Consider the following 21,271-nt stretch of genomic DNA (forward strand, 5'->3'; position numbering starts at 1 on the left):
CACTGTGATACTACAAAAAATAAATACAATTTGCACCTGACTGGTCAGACATATCAGATCTCATCAGATCATTCACACTTCATTTAGCTCCTTTGTCTTTTTATTTCTAAGTCAGATGAAGACTTGTGATTTGAAACTGGCCATTGCTGGCATTCTTCAGTCACATGTCTGTCCCTAGTGCACAGTATTCTGTCATTCAACTTCACGTTGTCAGCAAATAAACAAGTAAATATTAAATTGGAAATGAAAACAAAGCACATTAGTAAGGGTTGGCTGTTCCGAACGCAGTGTGACCCTCCTCCTGTTCTCTGACAGAGGCCGTGTGTGAATAATTAATTAAAAAATAAAATAAGTTTAAATTACAGTATGAGTTTTAAAATAAGTTTAAAGAAATAAATACATTTGGAGAATTCCTTTTCAGAGTTGGAAGTCATCCCCGACCTCTTAATGTCTAATCTGATCGTGTCTTTTGGCATTATTGTTCATGGGCTAACCAAATGTTTCTGGACCCAAACACCCAGCGAGTTCTCTCTGAATTGCACGGGTACGAACCCTCAGGCATAGAACACCAGTTCAGGAATCTGCCCCCCTTGCACACCTGTGCCATTGGTGCTGTCCGAGGAGCACTGGAACTGGAATGTGACCTTTCCACATTGCACCTCCGTCATGCCTTCCTGGCCGAAGTAGCTGAGCTCGCTGCCCTCCACCACGGCGCTCACCGTATAGAAAGCGTCGGCCTCCACCTGCACGGGGTGCTCGAACCACACGGGAAAAGTGGCGCTGGAGCCGTCGGAGACAAAGGAGCTTCGCCGCTGTGCCAGCAACTGGCCCTGCCGCTTCAGCTCGATGCGCACGCTGTACTCCGCGCGGCCGCCGCTCGAGCCGTACAGGCCCAGGCCGGCGAGGAAAACGCGGCGGTCGGCGGCGAACTGGATGCTGTCGCAGCGCCCACGGTAGCGCCACTGGTTGCCCCGGCGCGCCGCTGACTGGAAGCGGCGGCAGCGTCGGGGGCGAAGCCCGGCCCGCGGCGCCACAGGAAAGCCCGGCACCGGCTTGTCGGCTGCCGTGAACCAGAGGAACAGGTCGCGCGTCTCCTCCAGCGTCAGCACGCCGGACTGCGCCGCGTTGTCGGCGAACTCCTGCAGGCTGAGGGCGGGCAGGCGCAGCAGGTGCAGAGCCGTGCCCAGCGCCGAGCGCCGGTTACGTGGGGAGGGGCTGAGGCCGCGCCGCCCGCACTCTGCCTCCGCCCAGGCCAGCGCTGCTTGTAGCACCGAGGCCTCCTTGGCGTTGAGCGTCTCCCGCCCAAGCACGCTCTCCAGCGTGGCCCGGTCGATGGCGCAGAAGCCCTCGGAGAGCAGCGCCAGCTCGGCCTGCGCGTCGATCACCTCCCAGCAGCGCTCCGCCAGCTCTGGCTCCTCGAACAGGCGGCTCTGCCAGAGCAGCACGCAGGCGTTGCGCGCCTCCAAGCCCGTCTCCAGGAAGCTTACGCACGCTCGCGCCAGCGACAACACCAGGTACTTCTTCGCGGCGTAGAGCGTTGCCAGTACTGTGTCCGCCTCCAGCTCGATCTCGTCACTGTACAAGTACCTGAGGACGAGGGACGCGGGAACTAAACACCAAGAGCTACAAGGCGGAGTGCCACGTGCATAACACAACATCAACAGGACTGAAACCTAACCAGTGCGTTTAAAGAAGTGGATCTGTTCCAACAAGGGGGGGGGGGGGGGGGGCGCATCATGCTGCTATTTGTGCAGGAGTAAGCTTTTTTTCCCCCCTTCCTTTTAAAAGGAGAATCAGCCATCACTCGGATCTAATAAATTCTTCCTAATAGCAGAGAAACGAGGAAGATATCTCAGCCCCACAGGGACCTCGGTGCCCAGGCCTCAAAGGGACCATCGTTTTGTAATTGTTCGCTAGAAAGCATGGTAACCCTGCTATTTTTAGGCAGCAAAGATTAGGGAGGCTTACTTGAGCAGAATTAAAAACGCAGCGGGTTCCACATCTGGTATGTGGATCTCCGAACCTTCCTCCGCTAGGTCCCCGTAAAACATGGCGCAGAAAACGGAGCTCCCAACTGCCAGTACATACTGCGAGAAAGAGAGGAAAAGACGAAAGAATAGCTCAATAACGAATCCGTCCCCGTTAGCTCACTCGCCGTTTCAGTGAGGGCTATGAACCAACCTTGTGCGCCGGAACTTTCTGCGTTGCGCCTGGCAGACCGACGATGAAATGTACGTCTGCCATACGCTCATTATTAAACATCAAAGCGTTCCTGAAAAACAATAAAGATAATTAAATTATATTTCAATGCAAGATCTTGATGGAATATCGCTACATGTAGCCTACAAATGTACCTCTCGCGAAGTGTGGGATGTGCCGACGGCCAACTCGGGACGTCCACGTTGTTATTGTTGATGTTTTGCTCGGTGGTCGGAGTCGTGGCGGTGGTCGGGCTCTGCGTGACTGCTTGGATGTCCCTCTCGGATAGAGTTAGCGTGGTGGCTTCGCTTTTCTGCGTGTTGCTTTTCTCGCTCACGGGGTAGAGTTCCGCTGCCATTTTTTTCTTCAAGGACAGAGTAACGATATCAAAGCATACTGGCAGCCTGGCCGGGTGCCTTGCAGCCTTGCGCGACTTTTTCAGCGTTTCTGGAAGCAAGAGTAGGAGAGTCAAATACTTCATGATCCTGCCATGATGGAGCAACCTGCATTCTGTTGCTTCTGGTGCAGTAGGCATCAGAACGCGGAGAGTTTGCACGAGTAAACAAACAAATCAAATACGATAGTTTCCCCAGCTGTCTGGAATTATCCGTAAAAAATCCGATGCACCCCACCCCAGAAAAAAAAATCCGCTGTTTATTGCTCAAATGTGTTAGAATCGCAGTGCTTAAGATAACGGATTGTCCCGCGGAATCGACTCCGACTTCTACTTTCTCGTCAGCAGCATCTCCGTGGCCAGGCGGGCAGGCATCCTTTCTGATAACCGCCTTAAGCTCTCACTCAGTTACGGCGCTTTGGAAGAAATCCCAGTGACGTTGCCTGTATCCTTGTCGACATCCCAGAAGCCCATAGATGTGAAAGACGCGCTTGTTTTCCAGACGACTGAGCGATTCGGGAGTTCCTCCGTTAACTAGTTCGTTCAGTGGTCTCGCTCTTCACGTCTCCAGCCTCTTCTCGCGACCAATCCGCGGAACGGGGGCTGGCGACGTCAGATATTAAAGGTGCCGTCCGTCCTGCGCACGGGTATGCCGGCGGAAACATCGGCGTCTAAATAATTTTTATTTAGTTCTTCATATAGATTTAATAAATTCTCCATGCTCACGGTCCTTGTCAACTGGACAGCATTTTGGTGTCGATATAGGTTTGTTAATCATTCTTTTGTTTGACAACAAGCCAAATGTAAAGTTAACCTTACAGCAATGTATGCATTCATATTAAATGTTTGCATTTTTTCAGTGGCGCAGAGATTGGTTAACATACACCACTTACCAGTAGTCAGCAATATCATTAATTCCTTCTGTAACGCGGCGAAACCAACATGATGTATAACTAGTTCAGATCGAACGAATCAAGCCAAATTTACTCATCTTTTTTTTTCCAAAATGCATCTCGAATTCTGGATTCGGGCGATGCGTAGTGCGCACTCGGTAAATTATCCTGTACACCGGGCTGCAGGGCATTTGTTGCGATTAAACGTCAAAGAAAAAGATAAACAAGACAGATAAACATGTCGGTCCTTACCACGGTCCTCGGGACGCGCTGACCAGTGGACTCAAATAAAGCCCGTGAACCCGCATGCCGTGTTCGCGGCAAACGCGCACTGAGCGGGTCCTCAAAAGCCGCCGAAGTTTTATCACCGGCCGAGTTCTACCGGAGTCTGGACAGGACTTGTTGTGGAGCGGACAGGTATCGGGGCTTCCAGCAGAGGGCTCAGCCGCAGGACCCCCCGCAACCCACCCCGCGCCAATCCACAGCCCGCTATAAGCGCCTTCTGCAGCACGTGTGCTAGATACCGTTTGGAAATGTGCCTGTTCTTTCCCACAGTCAGACGACACGTTTCTTATGCGTTAAACAAGCCGAGATTTGCGTTAAAACGTCCTATTTCGGCGGTTAATATGATAAATGGAAAAGGTTCTCACGAAATCATTCATTGTTCAGAGTGAAAATAACTGGGTCGCTTTAGTTAGTTCTATTAGGAAATGGACCAGTGCTGCCAGTGAATTCAACAACCCGCGATCAAAACAGTCGCCTGAAACAAAACGCGACAGTTCATCTTAAGCGGAACAGCCAGCTATTTGAAGTAAATCACTTTCAGAACGCCATCAAAACGATAGGCCTACAGTTTGTGCGCAAATGGGTCAAGTCGGGTTGTTTTTTTTATTTGTTTTGTTTTGTTTTTTGCTTTTGCGTGCGTGCGTGTGTCTGCAGATCCGTGCCTGTATATTCCGCGTTTCGCGCACATGCTGGAGTTCGGGGACAAAAGTCACGAGGTCTCCATGACAGCGCTGAGACTCGTGCAGAGGATGAAGAGGGACTGGATGCACACGGGACGGAGACCCTCCGGGCTCTGCGGAGCAGGTATCCATGGCAACGCGCGACTCATCAACCACGACCTTTTTAATGATGTTGGCTAGTACAGGGTAGCCCTGAGCAGACACAGCGGACAGACGCGTACATATAAGGGCCTACAGTCCTAGGTTGCTCATCTAACGGGTATTGGGCCAGTTGTGTACACACACTGACTCGTGTACTTTTATAGTGTATTTCGGTTTTACATCCAATTCTCTTACTGTCCACTTTTTTTTTTCTTTCTTTTTTTCCCCCCCCTTTTTGCTTTCATTTACAGATGAAAGAACTTTCTTAACGCACAGATCTGCTGTGTTTAGTCAGGCTACGGGGACCTTAACCTAATTAGAAATTTACTCTTCCTCTTTGGCACAAAGAATGTACATATACAAAGTGTCCTGTGAATACCACTCAAGTTCAGTCCAAGTTAAATTTATTTTTGCCAGAATTTCTAACCCTTCCAATGTAACATGGGTGATCCTTATGTTAAAGCCTTATGTAGATTCTTTTGCAGTTAAGTCTGTGTAGTATTTCCACAGAGCTGGCTGACTGTGTCTAAGCCTATAAGTTTAGTTTTCATCCTGATAGAAAAACCTTCCATTTCATCAGCAGCCTTGAACGAGGCTTGTCCGGTGCAGCAAATTCAGAATTATTTGACAAAACCTCATTGGTAAGTTCATACATTTATGTTGTAAGATTCTGATTTTTCCTCCTTGCACCGTTATATTCAGTGCTGCTTGAGTAGTGTAGTAAGCTGCAACTCTGACAGTGGGCTGTCAATCAAATCCGCTCAGTAGGACCACATCCACTGTTCTCAGCTAGGACTGACGAGCCAGTCTGGTTGGTTTTTGAGCAGTGTTTTATCATATTTTTGTTTTGTTTTTGTTTTTTTCTGAAAAATGTAATGATTGCTAGTTTAGTATCAAACATTTATAATATTGTAAAATATTTTACCTGTTTTTTTAAAGGGATGAAAATAGTCTAAAAGCCCATTGCCCAGAATATTGAACTCTTTTATGTCTGGGTTGCAGACAAGGGCCCCTGCAATCCATCGACCTGGGTTGAGCCCGGTTTGAGACCGGTTCAGGTCTGTTTATTAAGCGCCACCAGCCAGGGCCAAGGTGGTAGTAATTACCATACCAGTTATCTGAAACCTGAATGAATGAAGTCTTTGCAGAAAGGGTTTTTTTTTCTTTGCAGAAAGGGGTGCAGAATTGTAACTGTCAAACCGTTTCACAAAGGTTCCGTTCATGTATTTCATGGCTGAGCAGCTACTGGATCCAGTCGAGTTGTAGAAAAGAGTTGCAGAGCTGAGTGGTGCTCAGTGATTTTTGGGTCTCTCGCGCTGACTCCACATATGTTTTCCTTTGGGCTGTGGTGCTTGAGCTGTAATTAGAATAAGTACCCCCTCCTTTCCTCTCGCTTTGGGGTGGGTTTTTTTTTTTTTTTTTAATCTCCCTCTCCTCTCATCACGTTCTGTCCTCTTCTCCTGCCAAGCCTGAATTATTCATCCGACACGAATCTTCCAGGGGCTGCACTTGGGGATCGGAAGGGGGACTTTGGGGGAGTTTGCAAGGTAGGAGGGGGAGAATGAGCGAGCGACCAGCTGAGGTCAAAATGAAGAAAAAGCGAGGAATGATGAAGCCCCCGGTCACGTCATTCCCATTTTGCAGTCCATATGTGCAGTAATGTCACACCGACAACAGTTTGAGGTCATAGGAGTGGGTTGTAAGTCCAGATGTACAACACCCCCATAATCGCATTAAAGTTTGTCAGTTATGTCTGCATTGACACAGTTACTAAACTCTCTGCCAATTGGGTGTTATGCAAGTATGGTTTATGAGAGAAAACCAGTGAGGTTAACCACAGAACAAATCCACTATGACAAACTCCAGTGGCAGGTTATGCTAGTAAAATTGTCTGTATCCAGTGGCACTTTTTTGGTGGCATTAATTACAAGGCCCATAATTCTTTGTGCCCAGGCTTCATATCTCGGGCCACACACTTTCTCTGCTTGCTGTGACGCTCACACGTGGTAATTAGTGCATTGCTCGGGGACTTTGTGCACTGCTGCATTGCTGTTGGGAGTTGTACTCCACCCCTCCTGACACAGTGCAGTGGTTTGGCTTTGTGGGGAAACTTTGGCTTCTGTAAGCTTTGGCTAGGCACTCATGCTCCCTGCTATGAGCTCCAAGATTATTGCTGCGATGTGTTGGATTACCTAGTAATGTTCAGGGCTATATTTAATTAATTAATTAACTTATTTTTGTTTGTTTGTTTTGTATTACTTTATTTAAAATAATTGGTGGCGTTGATGTGAACTGAAGTTTCAGTGAAGGCACCCAACTCAGCATGCACTGATATATAACAACTAAAGCTATCATGTGGTGGTGGTTTTTGTTTTTGTTTTTTTTTTTAAAGACCTCATAGGCTAAAGAATGGAAAGAGGGGAAACAGGACCGGTGGATGGGTGGCAGGAAAAAAGCTTCTGAAGTGTTTACTTATCCCACATTCACCGAATGTTGGTTTTGATCTTTTGTACCTTTACAGCTGTCTGACGTGTACCACAGAGATCTGTAACCCAAAGTAAAAGACGTATACATGGCGTTTGCTCTAGATCAAAGCCTTAAAACTCGAACTTTCAACCAATGTCCACTGTGTCGATCAGAGATGCTTCCGCTCGGACTCATGGGACACACCGCGTCCGTGCAACATGCACGCACGCGTGCCACCTTAGCGCAGCCATCATCTGGTTGTCAGGTTTGCACGGTCAGGTAGGAATGTCCCACCGTGTGTCTCTTCCACTTCATTTTTATTGAACGAGGCAAAGTGGAGGAGCTTGGGCACTGCAGCGTGCACAGGTGCTCTGGGAGTTGTGTACCGACAGCTGCACAGGGGGGAACATCTAGAGACAAGATGCTTTACTGAAGACTCCATTAATGTTTCGTTGCAGTAGCTTTGTATTACCCTGTCTGTACGTCTGTCTGTCTTGCTTCTAAATGGTTGTGGAGTTGTATTTCATGGAGTGTAATTTTTTTTTTTTTTTTTTTTTTTTTTATGTTCTCATTTGAATTTGTGTGTTTGTGGTCTGCAGCCCTGTTGGTCGCCGCCCGCATGCACGAGTTTCGTCGCACGATCAAAGACGTGATCGGCATCGTGAAGGTGTGTGAGGCCACGCTGAGGAAGAGGTGAGGTCATTGGCACCCTGGGGAGGGGAGGGTGGTGATAGGCTGAAGAAAAGGTGAGGTCATCGGCACCCTGGGGAAGGGAGGGTGGTGATAGGCTGAAGAAAAGGTGAGGTCATCGACACCCTGGGGAGGGGAGGGTGGTGATAGGCTGAAGAAGAGGAAGGGCACAAGCTCTGAATTGCTGACTGATGTGCTTTGGTCTTCATTATAAACGCCTATCGTTTAGCCTGTAGAGGAACAGCGTTGTGTGGGAATGCTGATGTCATGGCTCCTCCAGCGTCTCTGAGCACTCACACATGTGACACATTTGGCCCCTTACCCCCTACTTCGCCACACATTATTCTCATGGCCTGATCAGTAATGTCCTTCAGTGCACACATGCATATTCACATGTGGACATGACATGAATAGACGTCCTGGTAGTATTTCCGTCTCTTTCTTGCACCCCTGCCATGTGATCTGATTGACAGGCTGAGTGAGTTTGAGGACACGCCCACCAGTGAGCTGACCATTGAGGAGTTTATGAGAGTGGACCTGGAGGCGGAGTGTGACCCGCCCTCTTTCAAAAATGGTCAGCGAAAGCTAAGGCTTGCAAAGGTCAGTAGGGTAGTGCGTAGGGTGTTTACTCTGTGTATTTGTGTGGTAAATGAAGCCTAGTGCACTAAAAGGGAAAGGCAAGACAATTACTGGTATTGCTATAATTAATAATAATTATATTACTATAATAAAGTGCATTGTAGCTAATTATTTAAATTAATACCAAAGGGAAAGGTATATAGGAAGCCATTATGCATTCATCATTTTATACATTCAGTCCATATATCATATTCATGTTTTTAATTAGCATACAATATTGATTAGGTGTATTGTTAATTGAATTGAAGCAGCAATCTGCTTCATCTTTTACCTAAATTTGCATTTGATTTCTTTCCTGCAGATTGAGGAAGAACTGGCTAAAACAATAGATGAGGTTCAAGGTAAAGTGAAGAATTTACAGATATGTATCCATATTTAAGGAAAACTTATCACACATCACAAGAGCAGTGTTGCAGTGGTGAACGGATGTTTGTGTGTGCGCGCGCACGTGTGTCTGCGCCTGCGTGTGTGAACCCACACTTCCAAAAGGATGCACAGAATTTAAACTAAGAAGCATTCCCTCACCTCTCAAACTGTGACCATCAAGAGTACACCACACATTTGCAAACATGCAGCTTGAGTGAACCCGAAATGTAATGAGGCAAAGAGTGAAAACAAGCAACAAATGCAGATAAACAACAACAAACCGTATCTGTGTGTGTGTGTTCTGCAGGTGAAATTTGTGGCTATCAGGATGAGATTGAAATGGAGCTAGAAAGCAGTAGGCCAAAACCCAGAGGCATGTATGCGGCCTATGCTGGAAACGGTAGCTATCTCTCTGTCTCTCTCTCACACACACACACACACACACACACACACACACACACACACACACACACACACACACACGCACGCGCGCACTTTAAATATTGTGTGTGCTGCTGTGAGTTTATGCTCTTTGTGCACTCACTTTCATCCTAGTCAAGCATCCAAAACGGCCACCCCATGTCCTTCAGCCATGTTTAATGATAATTTCTGCAAAGGATTAATCAAGCAGTCTTCCATGGGTCTATTCATATATCTGTTTTAGTGTGTGTGTGTGTGTGTGTGTGTGTGTGTGTGTGTGTGTGTGTGTGTGTGTGTGTGTGTTCGTGAAGGGGTGGGGGGGTGCTGTAGGTGAGTGTGTGTGGAGTTTGGGTAATTATTAAGTCTCCTCTGTCAGCAGAATGAGAGCTCAGCCTTGATTCAAAGAGCAGATAAAACTGGACTCGGGCTGTAATTGAAAAGGCGCTCACTGCTTGGCTCATTATGTAAGCCTAAATGACATATTTAATCAGCCCCGGTAACAATGGTCAGTCACTGCAACTGCCTCTGTGTCCATAGGCGCACCTTCGTTCATCTTCTGCTCTGTTGTTTGTTTATTTTTTCTTTTTCTGTTTTTTTCTTTGCATTACCGGTGGAGCTAATTAGCGACAGAACGTTCGTGACGAGTCATGTTGTTATGCAAATTCCTCTGAGGAATACCTTAACACCTTGATTCTGTTTCCTCATCCTGTAGAAGGCAGATGTCCCAGACCAGACCCCCCCCCCACCCCCTCTCTCTCTCTCCTGCTTCCTGTGTATGTTCTACTCGCAGTGATGCAGCAGGAATTTTCCCTAAAGGGGTGGACAGAGGAAAAAAAATCGATTCGGTTATAAATCACGGTTCTGCAGGAGGGCAGTTCCTGTCGTCATGCGGAAATAAAATAGTCACCAGCTGTGTCAGCAGCATCTTAAACTGTGTTCCCATCAAGAAGCATTTTCTGAGATTTTGCTTTTTCAGCAAAAAGCGGAAAAAAAGGCAAAATGATCGCAGTATTGAATTGTGGTACTTGGAGAATTGCAGTACTTTATAAATTGCTACATACCAAACATGGAACCAAATGACTATGTAATATTGAATCAGCAGGTAGCTTTCCATGTGCTGTGCTCTTCTGTACACCATGTACCTTAACTTCCACCTACTTTGTTCTTCTGTAGCAGGCTTGTGCGATTAATGTTAAATCAGACAAATGATTATCTCCACGATTACAGCGATAAATGATAATGCGTGACCCTATTCTTGTATCCAGTCTCCGCAATCTGATGCAGCGCATTAATCTTAACTCTGGGGGGGAAAAACCCTACATTTAAAGAAAAATATAACTGCGTTTGATTCATGTATAATTTGTGATTTAAAATCTTTGAACAACACAGACTGGTTCAGACACGAACACAATGCTATAATTATCATCTGTTGAACTTTTCAGCTGTTCGTGCCAACAAGTGGGTTTTTTTGTACTCCGGGCTAATTTGCCTGGACTTCAGCCAGCGTATTAGTGTGGTATTTATATCATTTTGGGGTTAATTTCTTCTTTGCTTATTTTTAACCTTTGCCTTTCGTGTTTTGTTTTTTTTGTTTGTTTGTTTTTTTGTTTTTTTTTTGGACAACCCCTTTTTTTCCCCCCTTCATTTGTTTATTTTACGCTTCACACCCCCTCTCCGCCCCCAAAGATGACGCGATCTCCGTGGCGTCGTCAGGAGCCCACGGAGACGCCGGCGACCCGTTTGAGAACGAGGTGCTTCGAGCGGAGGCATCGTACCTGTGCGAGGAGGGCCTGCACGGCGGCGACGAAGAGGAGGCGGAGGAAGAGAAGCGGGGCGGCTCCCCACGCAAGCGGCCTCCCCTGGAGGCGCTGCTCGGCCCTCTCCCCACGGCCGCCAGTCTCGGCCTCTCCGAATCCATCGCCAGGTGCATCGGAGAGGAGAAGGAGAATGGTGAGGGACGGCCTGAGAGCCTCGTTCACGTGCTTTGCTTCACTCTCTCTGACCACGGTCATCCGTTCACACCTTTACAGCATTTTACATCAAACAGAGAGAAACGCTCCACTTTCCCCAAACGGGTTATAATTAAAACACATGGGCCATATTCGTAAAATGTATCGGCAGATTTAAAGTGACATTCACAGTAATTAACAGTAAGGCATTAGTTACACCTTTCTCATTCATAAATATCGACTACCGATGTATTTTACTGATTGCGTGAAGTATGGTGCCACCATATTTTCTCCTCGTGTGAGATTCCTACAGGAGCACAGCTCCGCAAAAAAAATACCACCTGAACCTTTCTGATGGTAAATGCCCTGGAATGAAGCCAATGTGCATTGGATGATCTTTTCTCTACCAGTATTTGTTTACACATTCAAGTCGTCAACAAAATTCTGCTCCCATTTAGTGAGATGACAGATTTATTTAAAAGGCACATTCTTGGTCCGTTTGGCGTGAGAATGATGGCAAACTCTGCAACCGTAACAGTAGGAATATACGCGGAGGAAGGTGACTTGCTAGAGCAGGATCTCAGAGTGCCGCAAACGTTTGCAATAAGACATGCAAATTTAGCTGCTACAGAGGAAGAACCTCTGAACAGGTATAGACTTGAGAAGAGATTATGTTTTGCTGCCATGATTTAGAAGAAGCACTGAAGTCATCGCCATCAACTGATCATCAACCATGCGATTCTTTTATTGCTGACAGTGACTACATTTTAATGCTTTTGACAGTTTTCAGCATACCACTGCTCTCAACTGGAGTTAGTCATCTGTCTCTCGGTCTGGGTCTTTAATATGTATGCCCTCATTTGCATGTTGGTTTTGATTGGCTTTCACCATGGATAAAGGTGAATTTAGTGCAGTAGACATTTGATACAGGTGCACTATTTATCTCCATGGTAACTTTTGTGAATAGAAATAAAAATCTGTGCCGCTAATTTAATGATGAAATGTAATGATTCCATTGTTGGTGCTTCTTTCAGTCCACATATGAAATCATGAACGATATAATGTGGTAAGCAGGGTGGAAGCAGCTGGTTACCCCCTGTGTAGGTGGTGCTGGCTTTATTCCCTTAGATCTAGATTGGTTGTTCAAAGGGCCTGCTGGCTCTTTGATTGGCTGTTCTGACTGTGCCGCATTTCATTGGACCGAGGCTGTGCAATCTTTCTGCTCTTTGAAGCAGCAAGTGGATACAGCACCTTGTCATTAGTGCCTTTGCTTTCATCCACCCTGTGTGTGTGTGTGTGTGTGTGTGTGTGCGCGCGCACGCGTACATCTCATGCGTGTGCGCACGTGTGTGTGTGTGTGTGTGTGTGTGTGTGTGTGTGTGTGTGTGTGTGTGTGTCCCTAAATGTCCGTGTGGTGTGTGTTTAGTGTGGGCTGGGGCAGTCTACAGAAAACTCATTACTCTTGTCAAAAGGTTGCTCTTGTGGGAGTAACCCCGTGTGCCTTCAAGCCCTCTGGCAGTGTGATTAGAGGAGCCACAGTCATTTATCCATCAGTCTGGCAGAGGGAAGCTCAGCTGTGGGGCCTCTGTGCAGGCACGCAGATGTCTTACCCGAGCAACACCATTTGCATCTTTATACATCTAGAACTGATTCTGTTAAGTCCCATGTTGCCTTGATATTAGCAGTGCACAGTTTCTTTTGGTGACCGTCCCAATGGCCTTGATTTGCAAAAAGAAAAGGTTCCACCCTCAACTGCCTGCTCCCTCTTCAGTAAGGCCAGCAACAGGGGTTGAATTTGGGGTTAGCTGGGGTTTGATGGGCAAAAAAAGAGAATAACGTCTGTTATGGCCGCGTTTTGGCTGTGGGTCTGCCAGCCTTTGCCCTGTCCTTCAATGTCGGTCGTTTACGCTAAAAATAAAATGCGTGTTTTCATTTTCTGGGGCGTCTATGTGTGGACGGATCTGAACCTCTGCCCTGAAATACAGAAGAGCTTGTAGACTGAAAATGGCCTGGTCTGATTTATTCGAAGGAGGAGAGTGGAGTACACAGGGGTGTGTGTGTGTGTGTGTGTGTGTGTGTGTGTGTGTGTGTGTGTGTGTGTGTGTTTAGGTAAGCTTGCCAACATCCTTCTTGTACTCCTCAGTGTGTGTATGTTTCACTCTGGGTGTGTCCTGTGTAATATTTCAGGTCTGGCATTGTGAGGTGTAGGTGTTCTGACTGTTGGGCAGTGGGAGGTCAAGGGTCAGACAGGCGTGACATTCAGAATAGTTGCATGCAACGTGTGCCCTCTTTTATTTTAGCACACTTTTTGTTATTTCTTTTTCTATGCAAGACTGAGTACATGTGCACAAGCAAACACACACACACACTCACTCTTTTATTGTTTAGTATTTTTTAATATTTTATAGCTTTGCTATAATTTTGTAGACATGAGTTTAAAGTCAGACTTGAAAAAAGACTGCAGGCGGGGGGGAATCCAAACAACCGACTGCTTTTTACATTTTTTTGTTGGAGCAAATCCAAAAGTAACTAAACATGTTACTAGTCACTTTGCTTGCATTGCTTATGTTTACTTTTGGATGTCGATGTAAAGATCATCCTGAAGATTGGGACTATGTGTGTGTGTGTGTGTTCGCAGCGGCAGTACAGACAGATGGTCACTCTCTTTCCTCTGCCCCTTCTCTGATCACACAGAGACAGGAGAAGAGAGTGACATCTCCCCCTTTCTTCTTCTCACTTACTTGCTGTCTCATGCTTTTTCTTGCTCTTGTTCTCTCTCTCTCTCTCTCTCTCTCGCTCTCTCTCTCTCTCTCTCTCTCTGTCCTAAAGGCTCATGTTACAATATTCTTTGTTCATTTTTCAACACACTTTTTTGGTGTGTGTGTGTGTGTAAAATCGGCAGGGCGGGATAGTGGCTCACCCCTTGACACCCCTAATAAAAGTTAGTCCATCTGTCTAAATTCCTTGGCCAGAGGCCAGTTTGGCAGAACGAGAACAGCAGAGAGATGGAGAAGGAAAGAAACGGAGAGAAAAGGAGACAGTGGATGACATTCAGCGTCTGCATTGTCATTCAGGGGCACGGGCAGATGTTTTGGGGTGTTTTTAGACGGACAGATGGAGGGTGAGCCTTCTCCAGGCGGGCGTGTCCCCGCCTTCATCCTCCTGCAGATGCGCCCTCCAGTACCCACAGGAAAACCGTATATAATATAGCAGGGGGAGAAGAAAGTCATCCACATCGCTCCCTCATGAACGCTCTGGGTATCAGCCCCTGAGCCAAACCTGGGTAAGAGAGTCCGAGGTCCGGAGGTAAATCTCTGCATTAAGTGCGGGGAGATTGCCTGTCCAGATGAGTCTGGGAGATGGAGAAGTTTAAAGTGGCGCATTGGATTGACCCCAAAAGAGTGGGTCTTCGGTATTGATTAAAACATATTTTTGCTCTTTGTCTCTTCTAAATGGCCCATTTCTGCCACACTTTCTTCCTTACTTTATTGTGTGTGTGTGTGTGTGTGTGTGTGTGTGTGTGTGTGTGTGTTTGCCTGGGTTGGGCTGGTGTTAGAGGGAGGGGGTTTTGTAGGAGCCACTCCTCAGCCTTTAAGCTAAATGTTGTGCAGCACATTGTGAAAATACATGCATCTTCATCCCTCTGGAATAATTTTCCCCTCTCTCTCTACGTGTGCGTGCCTGAGTGCACATGTGTGTAAATGTATGTGCGTGCGCATGTATGTGCATGCCCTGGGCATTACAGGCAGTAGAAGCAGGTGTGTGTGTGGGTGAGGGAATGAGGGGGTTTCCCATGGGAGGTTGCAGGGGTGAAAGGGGGTCCCTTTTTAAGACTGCCTGTTCTCCCCACACAAGTGAATCTTTCTCTCCTTTGTGCTCGCTCTCTCTCTCGCTCTGCCTTTCCCCAGCTTTCTATCCCCCCCAGTTCCTTTGACCCGTCTGTGGAAGCGCCAGGAGCGCTGGCGAACCACAGCCGCTGCCTCTGTGTCTTAAAGCTTGTGGAGACGCTCTATCTGTTCTCTGTGCCCAAGGACTCTGGCTTTTGTCTGGGTGTTAGCCAGAAGCAGAAAATGAAGCTTCTCATCTTTCTCCTCCCAAAAGACTTTTCAGTTGTTTGTGTGTGTGTGTGTGTGTGTGTGTGTGTGTGTGTGTGTGTTTAAGTAACTGATAAAGAGAAGGGTCTTTTTGATCAAGATGAGAGCCCATCTTAAAGCCTGCGTGGACCAATACCTCAGTGCAGACTGACTCAGAACATAAGGGCTTCTGGATAAATTGGGATCTAAAGGAGGGGCGGGAGGATTGGTTTCGTTTGTTGTTAGAATAAAAAGCAGCCCTGACAGGTGTGTGGAGACTCGTGTCGCTAGTGTTTCTTGTGTCCTCTCTAATTTGTTACTTGACCCCCTTAACTCTCTTCTTTTTGAAGCAGAGCAGTGATGTACAGCCAGGTGGGCCTTGAATAGACCCCTCCTTCCCCACGGTCTGTAGCACCTGATGTTGTTCCCTCTGTTGTGGTTACTGGGAGGCCCCCCCCCCCCCCCCCCCATTTCTATAGTGTAGTAACTAATCTCTGTGGTCTACTGATCCTCGACCACATCACACACACATAAGGGGAGACCCCCCCCCCCCCCCCCCCAACCACACTCAGGCACCCAGAAGGGGTTTGCAGTGTAAACATGGGCTGTGTAAGGATGGCGTGTTTGGTCCTGGTGTGTGTGTGTGTGTGTGTGTGTGTGTGTGTGTGTGTGGTTTGGAGATGAGCTGAGTTCATGTTTTTTTCTCTTGGGCTCTTATGCAGTTGGGGGCTTTCCCCTCACATAACTCTGACAGAAGGACAGAGAGAGATGGAGAACAAGAGAGAGAGAGAGCGAGAGCGAGAGAGAGGGAGAGAGAGAGAGAGAGAGAGAGAGAGAGAGAGAGAGAGAGAAGGGGCGAGTGAAGCAGAGTGAGTCTTCAGCTGAGGGGAGGAGGTTCTGTAGAGCGTGGAGAGCTTATGAAGCAATGCCAGAAACCCCAGGCTCTTTTTGGGCTGGGAGTGGAGGTTAAAAGAAGAGAGGTGTGGGGATGTAGGGGGTGGGGTGGGGGATGGGGAGGGGCGGGGCAACCCTGCGGCCACCTCCTGTGGCTGACGCCCCGTCCAGTTACAGTGACCTTGACTGACAGCAGGGGGCTTTCGGCAAGACCCAGTGACCCTGCAGGCAATCGGCCGAGTCCCTCTCTCGCACATGCGCACGTGTGCGTGCACACACACTCTCACACACACAGTCAAGGCATGATTGGCGATGCAGCAGGGCTGTGAAGGTGAGGACCAGCGACGATGTTCATCATCATTTCTTGAGGTTTTGATGTGCGTTTGACCCTTTGTGTGTGATGCCCTTCTCGTGCAGAACGATAGCACTGAGATTTTAGGTAAAACTGTGAGCTGCTCTGTGTGCATGTGCGTGTGCGCGTGCGCGTGCGTGTGTGTGTGTGTGTGTGTGAGAGAAGCTTCCCTTCCTCTCAGGAGGAGGGCCATGTGGGGGGAAAGGATTTGGGTGTTATTGTGTGTGTGTTGGTGCGGGTATGTACACTACCTCTTTTTGTTGTAATTTAAAAAGGAAAGTCGCTTCGCGGCAAAATCATCTTAATGATGCAGGTGACGGGTAGCCTTTAAACTCCAATAAATCCAAACACCCCGGTGGCTGCAGATTTGAGCTGTGTGTGTGTGTTTTTTCTCCCTCAGGCCAAAGCGGCCTCTGTCTCCGGCCTAGTGAGTATCTGTCTCCCCAATAGCACTGCCAGCCTCTGACACTTCCAGGGGCGTGACCACCTCTGAAAGCATTTCTCTCCTCTCTCTAGCATCCTCCCTGCAGTTTACCTCAGCACTACATGGGCTAGCCCAGAAAGAAACCGCTGACCCCCTGTCCAAATACTTCCGTGTTCTTCCAAGTGCTTCCCTGTTCTTCCATGTTCTCCCATAAGGAACGTCACAATGGCTGTCAATCTCCATTAGCATCGTTTACTTTTTGTGTTTTAGGTGGCACGTCGGAGAGTGGCGAACTGGACCTGAGTGGGATCGATGATGAGGAGATCGACCGTGTGAGTCTTAACCCCTTAACTCCTTCCGGGGAAACGGCTGGGCCTCGACCTGGGACCCTTCGAGGCAACTTGGCAACATCTTTTAAGCTCTGACATCTTTTCCAACCAGCTTTTTACAACCATGCGGCCCAGTGACTGTGACACACCTGGTTTTAGGTAACGGATCAGTAGATTGTAGACACAGGAGCGTTAATTTGGCAGCGGTCCTGGGCAGCCGAAGTATGCCAGCTTGATCCTCTGCGCCTGCTTGCTAGTTTGATTGCACAAAATGGCGGTTAGCAGTTTACAGCTCAGTGGGGTCTGGTCCCTCGTTTTAAATAAATACGATAAGAGTATTTTTATAGATCCCATTAGTTAAAGAGAAATCAATTAAAAGGCAAACGTAACTGCGGCCATTTTGTTCTGACAGATTGTTGCAGTCCTGCATGTGAAGCCGTTATACTGCTCAGCCAGGATGGCGCTTCACCAAGCTCTCAGACGAGGGCTGGTGGTTGCTTACCTAGGGTTAACGGTGTGAGCTGGTCGCCCCTGACGACCACGTTTCTTAGTTCGTTAGTCATTAGTGTCATTAGTAGAAGCGAACACGCTGACCTTTGCGTGAGAGGCAGGCTGATTTCCATTGCGCATGTGGCTGAAAGGTCATCAGCGGTTGATTAAACGATCCCCCCCCCCCACCCATCTGGAGGTTTGCAGAGTGGATGAGTGTGGGACACAATGCAATGGCCAATCAGCAGGGCTTCTCTGAATGACCTCTGCTCAGAAGGTTCTGTTTGAATGACCTCTGCTCAGAAAGTTCCATTTGAATGCACTTCAAAGAAAAGTCACCCATTCAAGGGGAAACACTGTTTTCCCAAAAAGTAGTTGTTAGTTATCTAAAATCTATTACAACCATTACAGGCTGTGTTGGCTTCATATTAATATTAATCTTGCAAAAAGTAATTGTATAATCACCCATAGTTTTCCAACGAGCAAATGCATGCATGCGGACAAACTGACTTCCTCCTTTGCCCAGTACATCCTAAATGAGAAGGAGGTGAAGATTAAGACAGAACTGTGGATGCTAGAGAACGCGGACTACCTCAAGGAACAGAAAGGTGACGCAGCTCTGCCTCCCATGGGTGTGGCTTTGTGGGTGGATACTGAAAGAAGAAACTGAGTTGTTTTGTTTCTTGTCTAGAAAAGGAGGAGAAAATAGCGAAGGAGAAGGAGCTTGGCATCTACAAGGAGAAAAAGGTGAAACACTTTTGAAAGCATTCGAACATTATGCAGTTGTGTTTGTGTCTTGTCTAACTTGACCTGCGTGCGCGTGCGCTACCTGCACCATCTCCATTCCCCCATTCTGGCCACAGCAACGGAAGCCGGGGCAGAAGCGGCAGCCGTTCAGCGCACGCACGGCGGACGAGGCCATCGAGAAGCTTCTGGAACAGAAGCGCATCTCCAACAAGATCAACTATGACGTGTTGCGTGACCTCAACAAGCCCAACCCCAGCAGCCCCTCCGCGACAGCGGAGTCCCCCGCCAAGGTCACCTCCACGGCAAAGACCCCGGGCCGTCAACGCAAGCCTGCCGAGGCCTCACAAAGCCTCGCCACCACGGCCAGCAGCTTCGGCAAGAGGTGTGGGGGTTGGGGGTAGAGGGTGGGGTACTGGCACCACACATGCTCACAAAGGCCTTTGCCCTGTTTGCATGTGACGTGCATCCCGCAGTGCTAGATATGCACTCAGGATGTGGCGTGCCGGACGCATGGGATGGACGTTTGGAAAAGCTCTGGAGTGAAGGGATGCATTGTAGGCTGTGTTATAGCTAAATACGTAAATCTGTACATGCCATTGTGTTTGGAGTGTACTCTAACTACAAGATACTAGACTGCATGACTACAGGATGTTAGCGGACTGGGTAATATTGGGATGTAGTGGGTGTTGTTTTCAACATGGCAGTAACCCTGATGAAGTTGTGGGGGTTGTGTTCTTCACACAGCAGTGACCAATAAAAGGTCGTAGGTGCTGAGCAGGTATGAGGCACAACAAAAGGTGGAGGTTTTTCCTGTACCAGTGTCACTGCTGAGTTCAGCACTCAGAAAGATCCAGTTAATAGCAGTCCTGTGGTCACAAACAGTAACTAATAAGCTGGTGTGTGTGCGTGCGCGCGCGTGCGTGCGTTGCATAACTAGGATCAAATAACAGCTGTTATCTTCCTGAGTTTTTTTTTTTTTTTAAAGTTGTTGTTGAAAATGGTACGAAGGTAAAGTCTACATCAGATTCATGACATGTTCTTGCAAAACAGAATGAGTTTTGGTAAAGATGAATCCCGTTGTAAATTGAAAGCGTGTGCAAGTTGTTCTCCATTAGCATAAGTACATGGCCCACCCATGGCCCACGTGCTGGAAGGGCCGTGCGCGCGCACACATCTATGGAATCTTGTTTGTCCACGTTAGAACAACAAGGTTTGCTTAATTTGCTTTATTTCTCAAAATTCTGGGAGCAGTTGCTAGGGTTTTTTCTTTTTTTTTTTTTATATATTTGGGTCTCGAGCCTGGCCATGATATGTCCAGCCTTTTCAGAGTGGCCAGAGTTGACGTAATGTTAGTCAAGGGCTACAAATGTATCGACAGAAATTAAGCACAATACTGGTTTAAACAGAAAAAAGTTTTTGTCTGAATTTGTTTGAAAATGTTTTTCACTAATCTTCTCTGAGGGGAAAGGAGGTGTTGAGAAGGATAACATTACATTTAGCTAAGGCTAGGCGCGGACAGCATCAGAACTGTATCAGGTTCTGATCAGGTTCACTAACAATACACTTTTAGCCAAGTTACATATTAATAGCCACTTTGCTTCTCGTTCAGTAACCTGAAATTTTAAAAATGTGTAAAACTACCACCACACATTCTCTTCGTCCTGCTCTCAGAAGAAAGTGTGTATGCCCTTGTCAATCGCCTGGCATCATGCGTGTTGGGGGAGGGGCCTGGACCAGTCGTGTCGTGGAGCGGAACCAGTAGTGTCAGCATCTTTCGGGCCGGGCGTCTAAACTGAAAGGCTGCCCCATACCAGTTCTGACGTGTTTTTTTTCCCTTAAGTACTGAAAAATACAGACAGATGCAGCTTTTTAATTATCATTTCACTGATTATTGGTGTCATAGTTCCCAGGTAACGTGATTGATGTGAAATGTACTGTTAGTTTACTTTGTGTTTATTTTAAAATACCTTAATGCTTTCTAAAATAATAATTAAGAAATATTATTAATGATACAATAAATTAAAATAAAGAATTATTTTACAAGAGTAGATTTGGTTACAAAATGCAACGAACATCTCAGCACTCAAATGTAAGTGTGCCAAAGAAGAGAAAATTGGTGAATGCTGGAATTGTCATGACAACTGTCAGTGGGTTTTAATGAATAAGACCCATTGATCATCTCGTTATAGAAGCAGCCATCATGGGGTGGGATATATTGGGCAGCAAGTGAACAGATGTTGAAGCTGATGTGTTGGAGGCAGGAAAACGGGGCAAGCGTAAAGATCCGAGTGACTTTGTCAGGGGCCAGGTTTTGATGGCTAGATGACTGGGCATCGCCGAAACAGCAGGTCAAGTGAGGTGAGCTAGGTAGGACCATCGCGCGCGCGCTCTGCTTCACCCCTCCTCCCATTCAGTGTGAACAGCCACTGCGCGTGGAAGCTGCCTATGCACTGTCCGGCTGTCCTATCCAAGCAACCCCCCCAAATCCCCCCAGGAGCCGGGGTGGGCATTTCTGGCTCCAACGCCTAGGGTTGGCACTTTCTCATCCTCTCGTCATACTCAGAAGAAAGATGCTTGTCTGGCCGCGCATCTGTCAGTGCGTGTGTTTTGGGTCTGTGAAAGAGAGACTGAGAGTGAGGGAGAGATGGAGTGTCTTCCCTGTGGTAGCAGTGCCAGGCTGAACCTGTGGAGCCAAACATTTCTAGCCGGGGGGGGGGGGAAAGTAAGCAGGTATCCTTTTTCAATTTCGTCTGAAACTGAAAATAAAAGGAGGAAAAAACGCTAGCGCCTGAAGATCCAGCACCACTGTGTAGTTTAAAGACGTGCACATGAGCGTGTGTG

At 47.4% G+C, this 21,271-nt stretch overlaps 2 protein-coding genes across 5 annotated transcripts in view; one reads left to right on the forward strand and one right to left on the reverse strand.

Annotated features, from left to right (window-relative positions):
• The window catches only part of brf1a (BRF1 general transcription factor IIIB subunit a), a 40,409-nt gene that overhangs the window by 9,613 nt on the left and 9,525 nt on the right, over window positions 1–21,271 (forward strand). For all 3 annotated transcript variants that reach the window (XM_081724669.1, XM_027008232.3, XM_035531578.2), the window contains 10 exons: window positions 4,426–4,575; window positions 7,658–7,751; window positions 8,222–8,348; window positions 8,689–8,728; window positions 9,061–9,153; window positions 10,860–11,123; window positions 17,136–17,197; window positions 18,210–18,291; window positions 18,375–18,430; window positions 18,547–18,812. In XM_081724669.1, coding sequence (XP_081580795.1) covers window positions 4,426–4,575; window positions 7,658–7,751; window positions 8,222–8,348; window positions 8,689–8,728; window positions 9,061–9,153; window positions 10,860–11,123; window positions 17,136–17,197; window positions 18,210–18,291; window positions 18,375–18,430; window positions 18,547–18,812 — 1,234 coding nt within the window. The remainder of the gene's footprint in view (window positions 1–4,425; window positions 4,576–7,657; window positions 7,752–8,221; window positions 8,349–8,688; window positions 8,729–9,060; window positions 9,154–10,859; window positions 11,124–17,135; window positions 17,198–18,209; window positions 18,292–18,374; window positions 18,431–18,546; window positions 18,813–21,271) is intronic.
• Window positions 83–3,909, reverse strand: btbd6a (BTB (POZ) domain containing 6a). 2 transcript variants are annotated; one of them, XM_035531580.2, is made up of 5 exons: window positions 3,739–3,909; window positions 2,355–2,646; window positions 2,182–2,272; window positions 1,969–2,087; window positions 83–1,587 (listed from the first exon to the last, which is right to left on the reverse strand). In XM_035531580.2, the coding sequence occupies exons 2-5, from the start codon at window positions 2,555–2,557 to the stop codon at window positions 555–557; spliced, it is 1,446 nt and encodes a 481-aa protein (XP_035387473.1). In that variant the 5' UTR covers window positions 2,558–2,646; window positions 3,739–3,909; the 3' UTR covers window positions 83–554. The 2 variants fall into 2 exon arrangements, with proteins under 2 accessions (XP_035387473.1, XP_035387472.1); XM_035531579.2 differs by having other exon boundaries at window positions 2,355–3,909.

Source organism: Electrophorus electricus, chromosome 12, assembly GCF_041902795.1.
Source record: "Electrophorus electricus isolate QZ-2024a chromosome 12, ASM4190279v1, whole genome shotgun sequence".
NCBI lineage: Eukaryota > Metazoa > Chordata > Actinopteri > Gymnotiformes > Gymnotidae > Electrophorus > Electrophorus electricus.